At 41.0% G+C, this 17,477-nt stretch overlaps 1 protein-coding gene across 1 annotated transcript; it reads left to right on the top strand.

Moving 5' to 3' along the window:
• Positions 1-1,796: 1,796 nt before the first annotated feature.
• rfc1 (replication factor C (activator 1) 1) lies at positions 1,797-15,934 on the top strand. Its single transcript, XM_022206075.2, has 23 exons — positions 1,797-1,926; positions 3,347-3,502; positions 3,600-3,675; positions 4,286-4,402; positions 4,537-4,832; positions 5,453-5,527; positions 6,956-7,033; positions 7,115-7,477; positions 7,624-7,737; positions 7,838-8,017; positions 8,332-8,436; positions 9,301-9,703; positions 9,784-9,899; positions 10,029-10,143; positions 10,617-10,705; positions 11,015-11,152; positions 11,895-11,990; positions 12,509-12,762; positions 12,885-13,002; positions 13,216-13,361; positions 13,451-13,664; positions 15,098-15,283; positions 15,398-15,934. The coding sequence occupies exons 1-23, from the start codon at positions 1,924-1,926 to the stop codon at positions 15,497-15,499; spliced, it is 3,540 nt and encodes a 1,179-aa protein (XP_022061767.2). The 5' UTR covers positions 1,797-1,923; the 3' UTR covers positions 15,500-15,934.
• The last annotated feature ends 1,543 nt before the right edge of the window (positions 15,935-17,477 follow it).

Raw genomic sequence — 17,477 nt, 5'->3', positions numbered from 1 at the left:
TAGCTGAAATATTGTAAAGCCTTTGGTACTATTTCTTGGTAGAACCATTACATAAGTAACAGGCATATGGACTGTTTCTTAAAACATTCATGCATTCTAGGATTGGTGTAACTTCACATAACTTGTAACTAATTGTGTTTTATTAAATGTATTTTAGATGTGTAATTGGAAACATCAAAAATGATGGTAAAATATGTTGTGCTTTAACAGTTAAAACATTTCTGATCTTGTACATGGAAAAAACTCAAGATTTGGCTGGAAGAGCGTTCAGAACTTGTCTGAGAATCATGACAGTATCTTCAGTTTCACAGTAATTCACTGAACAGTTTTCAGTACATCTGATAATACACTGACAGTCATTAAAAACTTTGAGACCATATTTTTCAACAATTTTTATTTTGAAACCTGAAACTGGATTTTCTTCATATGAATCATTTGTTTAGCATATTGGCATACAGAAACAAAAATCTAAAGTTTCAATAATGATTTCAAAATAAAGAATTTCACAAAAGAAAACGGCACCTGCCAAACACAAAGTCACAACAGTCAATACCGAGTATGGCCTCCGTTTGCTTCGATGCAGGCAGCAATCCGTCGGCGCATGCTTTGGACCAGGCTTCTGACTGTGGGTTGGGAACAGCCCATACACCTGGCTACATCACTGTAGCTCAAACCGGCCTCCACCATACCCAGTGCCCGGAGACGTTCATGTGATAGACGCGGCATGATGCTGTTCACTGGACTAACAATGGTGGCCTTTTTTGGGCCTTTATATAGGCCTTCAAAACCCATTCTCAAATTGTGCAGATACTCACTGAGTAACGCTTGGTGTGTATTTGGTTCACTTTTGCAAAGTGACCAACCCATGTGCAATGAATCATGACAAAATGACAACTCATCTTTATCTCAACTACCAGGGCACTAGATCATCAGTAAATCCACAATGAATAAATACAACCCCCCTACAAGTAGAATTCTGCGTACATTTCTACCTCAAAGTTTCTATTGACTGTCAGTATAGAAAGCACAAATAAACTGTTGATGAATTTGGTGGCAGCAGCTGTTTCCCAAAAGTTTAAGATGGGATTCACAAAGCATCCAAAGTGCGAACTGTAGAATGTGTGTCTTGTCTTGGGAGGATTTGATTTGAGAAAAAAAAGGAAGCTTATTCTCAAACTCAAGTACAACAGCTCTGCGTTTGACCGTTTAATACCATGTTTAGATTTACGGATTGCGAATTTTCTTTTACAAAATTTATATAGATATTTGTCAAATTAGACGTCTTTATTATTTGTGTTATTTTATCTACCTGACGTTTGTGATCATTGATAATTGTCACCTTTTTAGACAGAAATGTAGAATTTCATGAATTTAACCCACGTTTCCTTGTTCGGTAATGTTTGTGTCATGGAAATGGTGTAACAGACACTGCTTCTCAATTTTATATAGTAGAGGATTTAACAGAAAGAAAACATAAAAGCGTCAAAATCTATCATCATTTAAATCTGTATCGGCAGATTCGTGGTTTATATATTTTATATCTGACATGTCCATGTTCAGTTAGTGTTTTATAATTTTAATCTTTTTTCGGTACATTGTAGGCTCATATATTGTACAGAACAAATTAAAGACGACACAATATCAACATTAAAAAGTCACAACAGCAACAAGCATTTAAATTTGTAGCCTTTAAATTTAAAACTGTGAGTCTCTTTGTTCTGGAGTTTGTAGATATTTTTTGTGGTTAAAAAAACAAATCGCACGTTGAGTGACGCGGTGACGCAAGCCAACCAGCTGCCGTAACGTCATTTCCAGGCGACCGCAGAATATAGCTTCGCGCGCGCCAAGCCGTTGAGGGGCTATTTTTTTTTTACTTTTCTGAAAACAAACGTTTCCCAAAACTGCGAGAAGTCTTTGTTCGTGATGGTATGTTACAAATTTCAACTAACTATTCGCTCTTACGGGAAGCTGTATGCGCCAACAGAGCGGATGCATAAAGAGAAAATAATCTTATTAAATCTGCTCGCTGCTGTTGAAGCGCAAAGTGCGCATTGCTGGGTGTTAGCTGCTGCTAAAGAGGATAAACTTGTCAACCTGTTATTTGAAGTTAGTGAGGAAAGATTTAGCGAGGAGCACGGAGTGTTCAGCCTCTGTTATCGTGTTGCAGCTGACATTTTTCTGCTGTTCAGTTAACAAAGTTGAGATGATGCATATTTTTCTGTGTGATTGAAGTCTGAAGCAGATGTGTCTTCAGAAGTGTTTCATGGTGGTGGAAAGATGGGGCTACTGAAAATCTTAGGGTGGAAAACCAAAAATCATGGCTGAATTTCAAGAATTTTGTTATGCTGTAGTAGTGTGGATGCGAGTTGAGAAGTATGTTTATATGAGAATCAAGAAATCACACATTTAGTCTGTTATTTCACAGTCGGTGTTTCTAATTATATGTGTACAAATGAACACAGGTGTAGTCAATATTTTGTTTATGTGAGTGACCACAGACTGGAGTTTTAAGGGAAAATGTTCACCTAATAGGCAGAACATCTGTAGCTTTTTTTGTGGGTGATATCAGTATTGAAATTCTGTCCATTTGTGATTATAATTTACCAAACTTCAGCCAGTTATGATACAATGGAATGTGTTTTATTAGTTACCAGGCTACCTTATGCTGTATTTTGGTGTAATGTTTAGAGGGGTCAGGATCTACAATACATCCATACGTGTGATTCACTACCGCAAATATCCTGCAGTGGCAAAATCTCCCAATGAAATAACTGATATGATGAAAAACAAACTATCGACTTTAGTAAATGGGTCAGTCTTTCACAGTAAAATATTAGTGAGCTGTGATGAAACTCAGGATTCAGTTGTGCAAACTAATGATTTTCCAGTAGCTGTGTTATGGTATATTGTGTAGAGACATGGATCTTGTTGCTCTCTGGTGCTGCAGGTGGTTAGTATACTCAGAGGAAAGGCTCCTGCCAACATCTGGAAGCAACAAACTAAACTTAAGCTCATGTTAACTAAAGGCACATACTGCCTGCTAATTCTTTCTATTACAGTCATCAAATCTGATCTCATTTGCACTCGGACGCTGAATGTATTCACTGAATTTTGGACATCGGAATTTCAGTGATTGGACTTGACATTTCAGATCTGGGGTGGCTGTAGCCCTCTTGTCCCCCCTCTTTGGTGGCGCCTCTGATCAGAGAATGAAATGTTAGAACTGTAAAAGCACCAACTTGCATTCAGTTTATGAGCAATAGTTAACAGCTGCAGTTCGTGTGCTGACTTAGCAGCTTCTTGTCACAATTTTGCAAAGAACTTACGTATGTCTGTGTGTGCTCAGGACATCAGGCGGTTCTTTGCACCGACATTAGCCAAGCCTGCGGTGCAGAAACCAGCCCCAAATGGAAACATCAAGCCAGATGAGAAGAAGAAGAAGAAGAAGAATCCTCTGTCTTCAGATGAAGAGGTGAAAAAGAAAAAGAAAGAGACCACAAAGGCAAGGAAATCATGTTATCTCCTGACCTCCTTCTTTGCTGAGTCCTCTGTTCCTCCTTCACATTGTTCATCTGGGTATGCTTTTTGTTGTTGTTTAGGTCAAAAGCTCAAAAACAGAGGAGCAAAGTAAAGAGAGTGAGAAAAAACGAAAGAAACATGCAGTCATAGTATCAGGTAAGTAGAAATGTGTGCTATTATATGATTTCCTTGTACCGTGATGTCCCTTTGTTTTACTGTTTTTGCATTCAAGTGAAAACATTTGTTTTTTAGAAACTATTTTTCATGCATTCTTTAAGATGTACAGTGGGTTGTTTAAGAATTGCTGTTTTTACGGTATGTCTTGGCTCATAATCAGACTGAATTACTGTTTAATTTCTTAACCAATGAAATGTTTGAGTGAACTCGGACGTCTTTAGATTGAAATTGTTTAAAGTCTAGCATTTATTTTTTAAATCCAAATCAAATTAAAAACGTGGTACAGGCTGGCTGATTTTGGATGACATGAAAATGTAAATACTTGAGTGTGGAAAAATTAAATAACTTATATTAACACAAACAAATACAAAATGAGTGAGAATGTGACAATCTTTGTGTAAATTTGAGAATAAACTTGCAACTTTGAAAATAAGAGTTTCTGAGGATCCTGGAAATGCCTTAAAAACCCCTGAAGAGAGGTTAAATTCTTTTTTTTCTTAGAAGAAACAGATTCTTGAAATACTGTTTTGAGGCACATGAGGGACATTTTTTCATCAGCTGCTATTTCTTCGTGTTTCTTTTTGTTCAGACTCAGACGATGAGGAGCCTGTGAGGAAGTCAAAGAAATCCCCCAAAGACAAACTGAAGACCAGCAAGGCAGAGCCGCCTCCTATAAAAGATCCTGTGCAGTATGTCTCTGAAACAGGTGATGATTTATTGTCATCATTCCAACATACATGCCTGAGCTGTGATTAATTTACTCAGTAGTGAAGTTTTCCTGTGTTTCGTTGATTTTAGAAAGGTCTGTTTTAACTGGATTCTTCTCGCATTTGTTTGTAGACTCAGACAGCGACAACTTTCAGTCACTGAAGACGGTCTCCAAATCCAAGCAGAACGGCACGGCCAAGAGGACGAAGCCAGAGGCCGAGAGCGCTCGTCCAGGAGCCAAAGAGGGAATAAAGTCTCCTGCCAAATCGTCCTTCACGCAGGGAAAAACTCCTCCTGCGCCTGTCACCCCTAAGTCAGCCCCACCTCCTCAGCCCAAACAGACCCCCACCTCAGTGCTCGACTACTTTGGCAGTGGGACTATTCAACGCTCAGACAAGAAGCTGGTAGCCAGCACCAAACGAAAGGCTGTGAGTAGTGATGATTGCTTCTCCTAAGGCTGTCAGACCATGAAATTATAGGTGGCAATTACCTGTCATGGAAATTTTGATCTAACAATCTTTTTTTTGTTCCTTTTATGCATGGTAATTTTAAGATGAATGTTATTGCCACCTTTGACCACCACCTGTTTTTGCTGAAAAAAAACACGTCTTCTTTTCTATTTGACTTAAAACCAAACTGGGACTGCGGTTGTTTGACTTTGCAACTAAATCCACAACATTACTGCCAATAGGTGTTCACTGAAATGCAGTTGAATCTTTGAGGTTAAACAAATGTTAAACGTTCCCTCAAGATGATCATTTGTGACCATCATAGCAGAACAGAAGAAGAGCATTTATATAGTGGAAAGCGGCCTGGAAATAGCGATTGAAATATGACATTTCTCACAGTTTCCTCCAGTTATTCTAACTATCAAAGCAAACTATTGTGACGATGATGTTGTCCTGACAGGCCTCACCTTCTACTCTTCAAGGTCCTTTCTAAGTATTACCGCTTAACCCTTAACCCTTCAGTCTTTTCTCATTCTATCCAGCCAAATAAAATATCTTTTACAACAAACTAACTCTGTGAAAACTCATCTACTCCTCAGCCAACCCAAGACATAGACGACCTGATAAGTGACGAGGAAATTGCCAGACAGCTGCAGATGGAAGAGGACATGGAGGTAGGCTGATGGACAGCTGCTTGTCAAGTAACTGGAGCTGGAATACGCAGTGGATTAATCTGTGCATAGACTGGCAGAAAGTTTTGTTTGTCGGATATTTAACCGTAGGTTTTTCAAAATGTAGTAATGTTTTAGAAACAGATCAGTTGATTTAAAAGTGAAGGAATCTGCAGATCAGCAGTGATAATTGTAAGTACTGCTTTGCCCAGTGTGACTGCCTGTAGATTAGCAGAACTAGTGAGACCATTTGATGATTAAAAAAAAATAAAAATGAATATTTTGTTTTTAAACTTAAGCCAAAAATATTGAGAATTATTTTAAAAAGTTCTAAATTTCAAAGTGACAAATCTTTGATTGGCATATTTTGAATACGGTGGTCCCTCGTCTATTGCGGGGGTTACGTTCCAGACCCCTCTGTGATAGGTGAAAATCCACAAAGTAGCGACCATATTTATTTTATTATTTATATATATTATTATCTCCCACCTCCACGAAGTGGAAAAGGGGATATAGGTTTGGCCTCCGTCCGTCCATCCGACATGAAGGGGACAGCTTTTCTCGGAAACTATTACAGCTGGGATTACGAAATTTAGTGTGTAGCTTCACACCATGGACACCTTGATCGAGTTCGAAAATGAGACCTGTGCGATAATATTTAACAGCGTTATGGCCCTTTATCACTATTTTGGATATAGACTCATAGACATCACATGTGGCGGGGGATATTGGTGACCATGTCGTCTTGTTTACATATATATTTTAAGGCTTTATATACCCTCAACACACTCGTATAAATCTTCCCCACACTCTGATAATCACTTCCTATGCTCTTAAACACTTTCTACACTCTTAAACCTACGTAATTTTAACAAAATAAACAATTCTGCATGGGGTCTCACCACTGCATATACTGCAACATTAACGGTGAAGATGATGATGAATTAGCTGTGCGGTACTGATGACGATGAGATGAATGTACTGCACAGTGAGAATGGACAAGGCCAGATGCTGAGCGCTGTTGTACACAGAGACTGATGCTACGGTCGCAGAGCCAATCCTCACTATGTGCTGTACGCTACGCATTTTATTTTCATTTAACGTGTTTTAATTCTTATTTTTTTAATGTAGTTTTCAAACTTTTTGCCCAAGAACATGCTTATTTTACCACAAAAATAAATAAAATACTGTTTAAAAATACCTATGTACTGCAAAATCCTGCGGTATAGGGAAAAATCTGTGATACTAAATACAAATTTAAAAATCTGCGATACAGTGAGACCACGAAAAGTGAACCGCGATCTGGTTAGGGATCACTGTACCTGAATGGGAAAACACCATAATAATAAAGGTTGAATGAGTTTTTAAATACCATGCAAAGGTTTCTGTGCTCATCTTTCTATTTCTTTGTCTTGCTCTGCCTTCACTCAGCTGGAAAAACAGGTCCATGAGGACGAGGAGTTTGCCCGAACACTGGCCATGCTGGACGAAGAGCCACAGGCAAAGAAGGTAATGAGCACAGCGATAAAAAGACTCGTTCACTTTTCATGGCAGGTTGTTAAATCTAGTTTTCTGTATGCCCTCATCCAGGCTCGTAAAGGATCTGATGAAAAACAAGGCCGAACCGCAACTCCCAAAAAGAGCAGTGCAGACTGTGCTGCTGCCAGCACCAGCAGCCTGCCCAAGGCCAGTCGAAGCGTGTCAGAGGATGTGATCAGTCCGTCTCCCAAGAAGAACACAACCCCCGTCAAAAGCAGCTCCAAACTGGCCACGATGAAGAAAAAGGACGAGGTGAAGGACAAAGGAACAACTAGCAAAACCCCCACTTCGGCTATAAAAATGGAATTCTCTCCCAAAAAGGAGCCCATTCCTTCGTCGATATCGGAGAAGAAGTTCACACCCAAAGCAGGAACGACACCCACCGCTCTTAAAACGTCTCCCAAGAAACCTGAAGTAAGTCATGCAGATGTCTTATCAGATCATAATGGACATAATCTGCCAATAAATAACCTTATTTATTCTGAAAAGAGCAGAGAAGAAACACAAGCAAAAAATGAATAAAAAACACAGTTAATTGTTCTTGTTTGTCTCTAAATCAGAGCACAAATACGAGTCCCGATGATGCAGAGAAGAAGAAGCTCAACACTTCAGCTTACAGAAACTACCTCAACAGAGATGGACCACGAGCTCTGGGCTCCAAGGAGGTTCCACAGGTAAAGTTTACAGTCCATCATCTGCTGCTGTGGTGAGAGAAAGTCATCGTTTATCTTCTCTTTAGCGTTTCTGATGATCATGTCGTGGGGTGTTTTTCAGGGAGCAGAAAACTGTTTGGAGGGCTGTGTGTTTGTGCTGACGGGCGTCATGGAGTCAATGGAGAGAGACGACGCTAAAGCTCTCATTGAGCGTTACGGAGGAAAAGTGACGGGCAACGTCAGCAAGAAAACCACCTACCTGGTGCAGGGCAGAGACAGCGGAGTGTCCAAGCTCGAGAAGGTGACCAACCATGTTTGATAAAACAGAGCGAGGGAAGTGTTAGGCTGACATGACTTCTTGGATGCAAAAAAAAGTGTTAACCTTAATGTATTGGCTGAATTATTTTTTTGTATCTAATTATTTATGTAGCATGAACAGTTTTTGAGTTATAGATGAACAAATAAAGGCACACGATGCTGAAAGTAGCAACAATCACACTTAATTAATACACATTTTCCTTTTTATGTCTTTTTCTTCCATCTTTTCTTCATTGTCCTGTCACACAGCATGTTTTTATAGTTAAGTTTCATAATCTTGTTTCTTGCACTGCTCAGGCGGAGAGTTTTGGCACCAAGATCTTGGATGAAGATGGTCTGTTGGAGCTGATCAGAACCAAACCAGGAAAGAAGTCAAAGTACGAGATCGCTGCAGAAGCTGAGGTCTGTACTCGCATGTGTCCCGGTGCAGTTTACAAAATATGTCATGTTTTAGTGACAAAATTTGAACCTAGAAGACGCAAAAACACGATTAGCATTTCTTTGTGCTGTTATGTACAGATATTTTTGTTTGTTTGTGATGGTGATGCAGAATAATGAACAAGCTGACCTGTAACTGAGCCATTGGCTTGAATGTTTCTAAACTCTTTGAAGTAATAAACCCAACATGGTAATTAGCTATCTAGCCTGCAAAATTATATTAGCAGATAATTTTCCCCCTTGTAAGCTTTGCTCGTTTAGAAAGCCAGGACTGCTGCAGATGGGATGTCTTTGTGCTAAGATGAAGCTTTGGAATTTATTTTCTTTTTTTAAGACTATATAAGAGAGTGAACTAGCAAACCATTTTGCTTTGAGAGTCAAAAAGTAAAATGATGAATCTATTACTGTTCATTTCATTCATCCATTCTCTATACACCACTTAATCCTCATTAGGGTCGTAGGGGGGCTGGAGTCTATCCCAGATGACTTAGGGTGAAGGCAGGAGACACCCTGGACAGGTCACCAGTCTGTCACAGGACTATATATACAGACAAACAATCACACTCACATTCACACCTGTGGACAATTTAGAGTCATAAATTAACTTGAGCATATTTTTGGACTGTGCGAGGAAGCCGGAGTATCCAGAGAAAACCCACGCATGCACAGGGAGAACATGCAAACTCCATGCAGAAAGATCCCAGGAAGGCAGGGACGCATAACGGGAATCTCATAGCTGCAAGGGAAAGGTGCTAACCACCGATCCACTGTGCAGCCCCCATTCATTCCACGTAAAGATGAATATTATGATTTGTTTCTTTCAATTAGAGCAAAACCTCAAAGAGCAAGACTCCCCCCAGCCAGACTTCAAAGAGCACCCCCAAAGCCCAGAAGATCTCTCCCTCCAAGGGCAACTCCAGGTCCCCTCAAACCCCGAGCCCCTCAAAGACCGGCCTGGCACAAGGTCACGGTGCCAGGAGTCGAGACAGCAGCACCACACCTGGAAGAGGCTCCGGTCACACGGCCCGGAGGGAGCTGGGCCTTTCCTCCTCTTCTGCTTCTTCCTCAACGACAGGAGAGGGCGGCAGTCTGCTGTGGGTGGATAAGTACCGTCCACGCTCTCTGAAGGCTGTGATCGGCCAGCAGGGGGATCAGAGCTGCGCCAACAAGCTGCTTCGCTGGCTGCAGAACTGGCACAGGCACCACGGCGGGGCGGCAGAAAAGCCAGCAGGTAGCAGAAAGCTCAGCTCGTGTAGCTTCAGTGATTGTTTTGCAGACGTGTGTGTGCTGAAGACGGTGTGTTTTGTCCAGTGGCACGGTTTACGAAATTTGGAGGAGGGAAAGATGACGGATCAGGACACAAAGCTGCTCTGCTGTCTGGACCTCCAGGAGTGGGGAAGACCACCACAGCTGCACTGGTCTGTGAGGTCAGTCTGAAAACACACACTCGGACAGAATTCACTGCAGTATTTTCTGTGTATTTAGCACCATTGCTCCCAGCTGGGAAGAATGCTCTTGCACTTGAACATTTGGCTCTCATGCCCTTTTGACTCTAGGAGTTGGGATTCAGCTACGTGGAGATGAACGCCAGCTGTACTCGCAGCAAAAACAGCCTGAAGCAAGTTGTTGCAGAGGCACTGAACAATACCAGCATTGAGAACTTCTACAAAGGTAATCCCTCTTTGATTTTTCTGTGTCTTGCTGTTTCTGTTTACTTGCTTGCACATAATACATCAAGTTTGTAGATACTAGTGAATAAAAATGACAAGATGTGATGTCAAAATGCAGTGTTATGAACGCAGCAAAGAAAGTCTTGCCAACAAATGTAGGTTGTTATACTGGAGGTGTCTTGTTTCTGTGATGCAGGGTTTTATTGTGAAGGCAGACAGATATCTCAACACTTCAGCAAGGCTTCTTTAGACTTAGATATCCATGCTTTAAGATTACTTACAGTTAAGAGTCACTTCTCAAAGCCGGAGCACAGACAGGACAGACTGAATTGGTGTTTAGCAAAAATAAGTGCACTCAGATGGAATTGGCAAAGATGCCTCAAGGTAGCTAAATTATTGTGCATATCAGAATAACTTTGTTTTTTAAATCTGCTGATGAGGAGTAGTAATGCATGTATTCACTGTGTTCTGCAGGCACGTCTCAGACAGTGAGCAGTAAACACGTCCTGATCATGGATGAGATCGATGGCATGGCGGGTAACGAGGACCGTGGAGGAATCCAGGTAAATAAACACATTTCTTTTAGAGTCTGACCATATTGTCATATTATGAAGATGTTCCAACTTCCAGGACTGTTTGGCCTGTAGAATGGAAACAGGGAAGGGGGAAAATAACGGATTCGTAGGTTCCATACCTGGATTGTTTTGAAGCTTCTGATCAAAAAACATTTGTGTGATATCAGACCGAATGCTGCATTGAGAACAAAAAGCAGCTCAGGCAGATATTCAGACTTCTCCAGACAACCTTTTGATTCAGTAGTTACTGCCTCATCTGTCATGCTTATTTTAATACCTGCCTCTGACCTTTTGTAGGAGATGATTGGCCTGATCAGAAGTTCAAAGATTCCCATAATCTGCATGTGCAACGACCGAAACCACCAGAAGATCAGGTCATTGGCAAACTACTGCTTCGATCTGCGCGTCCAGAGGCCGCGGGTGGAACAGATCAAGGTACGAACATCAGACAGTGACATGTATCATAGGCAGCTGTGTCAAAGTAATCAGACTAGATCATGACAAACATGCAGTTTTAAAAATGCTCCTTTTGATAATTATTATTTAATGCTCTGCTGTTTGTCTACATACATGAAGATCTCACAGCCAATCAGATCTTGTATTAAGGAGTGACATTACAAAACACACTGGATGCTGCTTCATATCACACAACAATCCACATTAACTTTCCTGATCTCTTTCTCCGTGTTCTCTTCTTATTTGACTTTTCAACATAAACCGACGTCCTGCTGCTTAGCTTGTTAAATGAGCCTCTTCTAATGACCTCAGCTATTTACTGCTAAATGCTCAGCTGCAGCACACTGAATGTAACCAGTTAGGTGTTTCTGAGGCTTCAGCTGTTCAGTTTTACTAACAGCATGCTGCCATGTTCATGTCTCTTAAGGTGTAACTGCACCAGGCTGGTAGCCACAGACACACAACTCCAGAAAAGGATTCTTTCTGATGTTTCTCCAAAAAATTCTCTCATTTTATAATTACAAGAAGCTGTTAAACTCGTTTATTAAGTATTGCCAGGATTCCCCTCAATGTAGGCAATTTTGCACTGCAGCATTGTGACACTAACTGCTGTCTGTCTGTTATCGACCTTACACTGAGATCCTTGATTGGAAGCTTTTAAATGTAAATATTTCATTTTTGTTCTCTCTCATTTGTTTTTGTTTTTTATTTTATGTTCCAGGCAGCCATGATGTCCATTGCTTTCAAGGAGGGAATCAAGATCCCGCCTCCAGCTCTGAATGAAATTATTTTGGCCTCCAATCAGGATGTCCGTCAGGTAAACACAGATTAAAACTCTCCCGTATCGTTAATCAGGCCTGCAAATTAGCGGGTTCACCTCAAACTCATGTCTCTGAACTACATATCTGCTATCAGGGTGACTTTTCTGATCACAGAGGACCCTCTCACCCCCTCCATCACTCCGTCCAGTTACTTTCATCAGGCAGACGCTACAAAGTCCCACAAAAACATCTATAAAAAATCCTTTATTCCCTCTGCAATAAACACCCTGAACAAAATGAAATAAGACACTGAGCAGTACATAGATTTATTTGTTTTTTATCGGTTGCTGTTTCTTTTTAACATTTCCTTTAGATGTCTGTACTTTGTGAGCTTGTGTCTTAGGTGTGTTTGATATGTGTTGTATTGTTTTTGTTGGAACCTTGTCAAAGGAGGATTTCTGTTTATCTATTTATCTGTCTATTGATCCATCAAAGTCAAATCAGTAAACTGCTCCTCATGGCTTTACGCTCCACCCTGTTTCCCTCCTCACCACGCCGCCTGTTTTCTCTCCAGGTGATCCACAACCTCAGCATGTGGTCGGCCAAAGACAAGGTGATGACGTACGACCAGTGCAAGTCCGATGCAGCCAGCGCCCGCAAGGACATGAAGCTGGGGCCGTTTGACGTGTGCAGGAAGGTGTTCAGCTCCGGGGACGAGACGGCCCGCATGAGCCTCATCGACAAGTCCGACCTCTTTTTCCACGACTACTCACTGGCCCCGCTTTTCGTCCAGGAGAACTACCCACATGTTCGACCAGCTGCTGCCGGGTGAGAGAAGCTCGCTGTTCCACCTTGTGGCTTTCACTCAATCGACAAGAAAACAAGAAGGCATATCTGCCAGAATGTCCAGCTGATGTTCTACATTGTCTTGCTTTGTGTTTGTTTCACAGTGGTGATATGAAGGCCCACCTGGTGTTGCTCAGTAAGACAGCAGACTCCATCTGTGACGGCGATCTGGTGGACAGACGGATCCGCTCAGGGCAAAACTGGTCACTGCTGCCCACGCAGGTAAGACACACACACACACATTACACAGAACAAAGTGGATTTTGTACAACTGTCCACTGATTTACAGTGTGAGGTACATGTGCTGATGAGGCAGTCCTACCATTTCAAAATGCTTCCAAACAGCCTAATTCAGGCTAAAACATAATACACTTTGACACACACTCTCATGGGGCAGAGAGGTTCAGAAGTGTGTTTTTCTGTGTGTGTTTGCAGGCTATCTATGCCAGTGTGCTACCAGGCGAGCTCATGAGAGGCTACATGGCTCAGTTCCCAGTCTTCCCCAGCTGGCTCGGCAAAAACTCCTCCACCAGTAAACACTCCCGCATCGTACAGGAGCTGGCCTCACACATGAGCTTAAAGTGAGCTTTTTTGATTACCTTTTTACACATTTACAAACACAAACTCTCCCTTGAGGATCTGACGGTTTTATTTTTTTCGTCTCCTGCAGGACGTTGAGCAGCAGGCAGGCGGTGAACCTGGACTACCTGCACTACCTGCGACAGGCGCTTCTAAGTCCACTACAGAAACACGGAGTGGAGGGAGCCAGTCAGGCTGTGCAGCTGCTGGACGATTACCAGCTCATCAAGGAGGATGTGGACAGCATCATGGAGATCAGCGTCTGGGACAAGCAGCCCGATCCTTACTCCAAACTGGACTCCAAGGTCAGCAGGAGGCAGCAGGGTGTCGTTTGGTTTGTGGGTTTGATTGGAAGAAGTGGTTGCAAGTGACATTTAAGGAAGTCTCGCGCTGCTACTTCAGCCAGTTGCAGCTGGCTAACAACACACATCAATCTGCTTTATATATTTACCCAATTACACCTACAAGTGTTGCGTACAGTGCTGAGTGCACATGTTGTTGAATGAATTTGATTTATTGAATCTTTTTTGACAACGAACGAGATGCTACAACAAGCTGTAAATGCAACGCTGACGTGTTAATTGCCTCTTAGCTCGATATGGTTATCTTTCTGTACACCTGATTCAAAGGTTTGATTGTCATATGCAGCAATATGCAAGTTATCATACTGAAATCCTTGATTTGTTGTGTCTCTAACTAGTGCCAGATAAATCTATTTACAGAGTACAATAAATCAGAGACACACATTACTCGCGTCTTCTCATATATACTAAGGTAACAAATATGATGAATATACAAGAACAATGCAAAAATGTATGTACAGAAAAACAGTATAAACAAGAAATGCACTCAGAGAGCACAGTGCTCTGCCAAGGCTGCTCATTCCCCCATATGGCATTGTCAGAAATGAAGCATGTTGTTGTAGAAATGCAGCATTTGTTTATAAGTTACTGATGATCAGAAGTCAAAGCAACATAGAATGTGGCCATTTAATATAGATGTACCCACAAACAAAATGACTCTGCGCTGAGCACAGGTTCTGCATGTGTACGTTATGTACGGATACTGAATGATGGCGTGACCTAAATATGTAACAGGTGGCGGGAATTGATGGGACTCAGAAACACGGCCACAGTTTAATCTGACTTTCCCTGAAAATTTCATCCAAATCCGTTAGTCCGATTTTAAGTAATGTTGCGCACAGATGGACAGACAAACGTACATCGATCGTCTCATGATTCCACCGCATTTCTCGGTGGGGTAAATATCCCCGGAAATATATGCAGAAAGTTAAATACAGAAAGAAAGCAGAAGTGGTGTAAGGAAAAAGCATGTGCTGTGTTTTGTGGGACGCAGTAACGATGAATGCTAATCTAATGTTCAGTCTTCTTTTAGCTGTTTTCCTGAGGGACATATGTGGCTTTTTAACAACTAAATACTTCAGTTTATTCATCGACCAGCTGCTAACTTTGTCATTTGATACTGGGCAGATATCAGACAGTGTTTATTTAATGCCTGTACTGATGACAGCAGTAACACAAAGATGTGAAAGATGCTAAAATCTGCAGAGCTTCAGAGTATAGTGATAGCTCTCTGCCACAATTGTAGACTTGTGAACAACTGTTAATATAAACAAGCTGAGTATGGCAGCTTAAATGACTTGTTTTTGGTTTGTTGGTCGTATTGACGTCCAGACATACAGTGAGTTTTGACACCTGTGCTGTCGGTCTGTTTCCAGGTGAAGGCAGCTTTCACGCGGACGTACAACAAAGAGGTTCACTTGACGCCGTACTCGCTGCAAGCTGTGAAGAAAGGCCGTCGAGGTGGCGGAGGGGAGTCAGAGTTAGGAGGAGAGGACATGAGCCAAGACGTCCAAGAATCTGAGGAAGAAGGCGAAGGCCTCAAAACTGACGCTATGATCAAAGTAAGGGAATTTAACTGTGATAACGTTTAAACCAGTTTCATCCATGCTAAGAATGTTGTCAGCAAGTTCTCTGTTTGTTTCTCACAATTCCATGTCTCACATGTTCCTCTGCAGCAAAAGAAGGCCAAAACCACAAAGGAGTCAAATAAGGAGAAGAAGGAAGATTCTGGGAAGGGGAAAGGAAAGGGCAAGGGGAAAGGCAAAGCGAAGAAATGATCCATTACCCGATGAGGAAAATAAACTGTTATTATTCTCTCTGCACTTATATCAGAAAGTAGTGAAACCGGTCTTAATCTCAGCAGGTAACTCATCTAAACACTCGACTGATTCAGAGGCATCTTTCTTGTTTTTTTAATTAGCCTTCTGTCACGTGTTCACACTGACCAAATGATGCATATTATCAGATAGTTGTGCCTGCCATCATGTCTGTCCACTGTAGTACGACGTCTCATCAGGAGTACCGTTCATTCAGTTTGTGGTCCACATGTTAAAGGTGTAAATAATGTCTCTGACGTAGAAGAATGATAACTTAGCAACAATACAGAAATGCCTTTTGCTTTCGCTCTACGATTAGCACAGATTATCGTTTCCTGTAAATTGCAATTTTGTAAAACGTTTCATGAGAATTAATAGAGAAATACTTTGCTCATGGCTGGTGGTTGTTGTTTGGGTTTTTTTTCCAAAATGAAAAGAGAGCTTTACAGAAAAGTTATTTTCAGATTTTACTCACACTTGGCCAAAATGTAGACCATATATACTGATGACCTTGTTTGTTTGTTTATTTATTTGATAGAGACAATGCACATTAATGAACGTTTATGTAGACAGCAATAGATGTCAATGTGCCAGATGATAGCAACAATGTTAATTTACATCCAAAGTCCCTAGGCAGGTAAAAAAAAAAAAAAAGTTAAAAATAGAAATGAAATAATAAAAGCACATTACAAAAAGTACACAAAGAAGTTAAAAGTTAATGATCACAAGCCTTCACTGTCAGCCACTGTGAAGGGCACACATTGAAATACTTTGAAATTCAAACTTTCAGCCCTAGAGTCTTATTGGAGGACATAAGACTTTTTGGTCCGTGTACGGATCTGGTAATTGGATTTTCCGTTCTGAAACGGGTATTGAAAAAACAAAAAACTAGTGGTTATTTGATTTTTGTTTTAAAATACAAAAATTAAAATTGAAATACCAGGCGTTTTTCCTTTCCATGATCAAAAGGGGATACACGAAATTTTAAAACGCTTTTATTTTCATTTTATATTTAGAATAACATAAAAGTAAAATCTGGAAGAGACAAACGAGAAAAAGGTCCGTTTTTTTCATTTTCTGAGACCGGAAGTGGTCATCAGCAAGTGTGAAGCCAAACAGAGTACGGTGCATAGACTGTATATAATTTTTTTCCTTAGTTTTCATGGTCAAAATGAGAGATCAGGTGGCCGATCTTAAAATAAATCAATATTTTTTTTATATAGCGTTAAAGTTTTGAGAGGTCAGGGGGTGGGGTTACTTGATTGACAGTCTGGTCTGGAATGATTGACAGGTCCTATGGAGGAGGCATAGACTGTATATAAAGATATACAGTCTATGGGAGGAGGCAGTATAACTTAGGTATACCTAAGTTATACCATTACGCTTTTTGAAGGTGGTCACCTTTAACAACTAACATTTCAAAAGAACAAAACATATATAATACTACCATTGGAATGACTACTAATACTTGTATCCCAATTTAAAGTAGTGAAAAGCAAAAAACGATTTTGACATCACCCATGCCATTTTGAGTAAGAATATCTCAGGAACTACAAATATAACCCTGCTGCTTTTTTGTACAGTGATAGAAGACAGATGGAACTGTCTTGTAGAAAAATCTGGGGTCTCTGGTACCTGTCCCACACTGCGATTTTTGCCACCAAAAACAGCCAATTAAAAATCTCGTCCAACTTTGGAAGCTCATATTTTCCAAACTGAGGTACCTAGAAAGCACCAGTTTGCTAAGTTATCACACAAGTTTGTGTAGAATGGAACCCGGGGGTGTGAGAACACTTCTGTACAGTATTTCTAGTACTTTTAAGGTCCCAAACCCCACTCGTGATTAGGTATCTCTTAATTTGTAGCATTTTTAGCAAGCCCCCATGGCCTGCAGAGTGTAGGGAAACACCTGGGGATGTTTGTGGGGCACTAGCTACAT

The sequence above is a fragment of the Acanthochromis polyacanthus genome, chromosome 3, assembly GCF_021347895.1.
Source record: "Acanthochromis polyacanthus isolate Apoly-LR-REF ecotype Palm Island chromosome 3, KAUST_Apoly_ChrSc, whole genome shotgun sequence".
NCBI lineage: Eukaryota > Metazoa > Chordata > Actinopteri > Pomacentridae > Acanthochromis > Acanthochromis polyacanthus.
The sequence above is the reverse complement of the archived record's forward strand: the minus strand, read 5'-3'. Positions and strand labels throughout refer to the sequence as shown.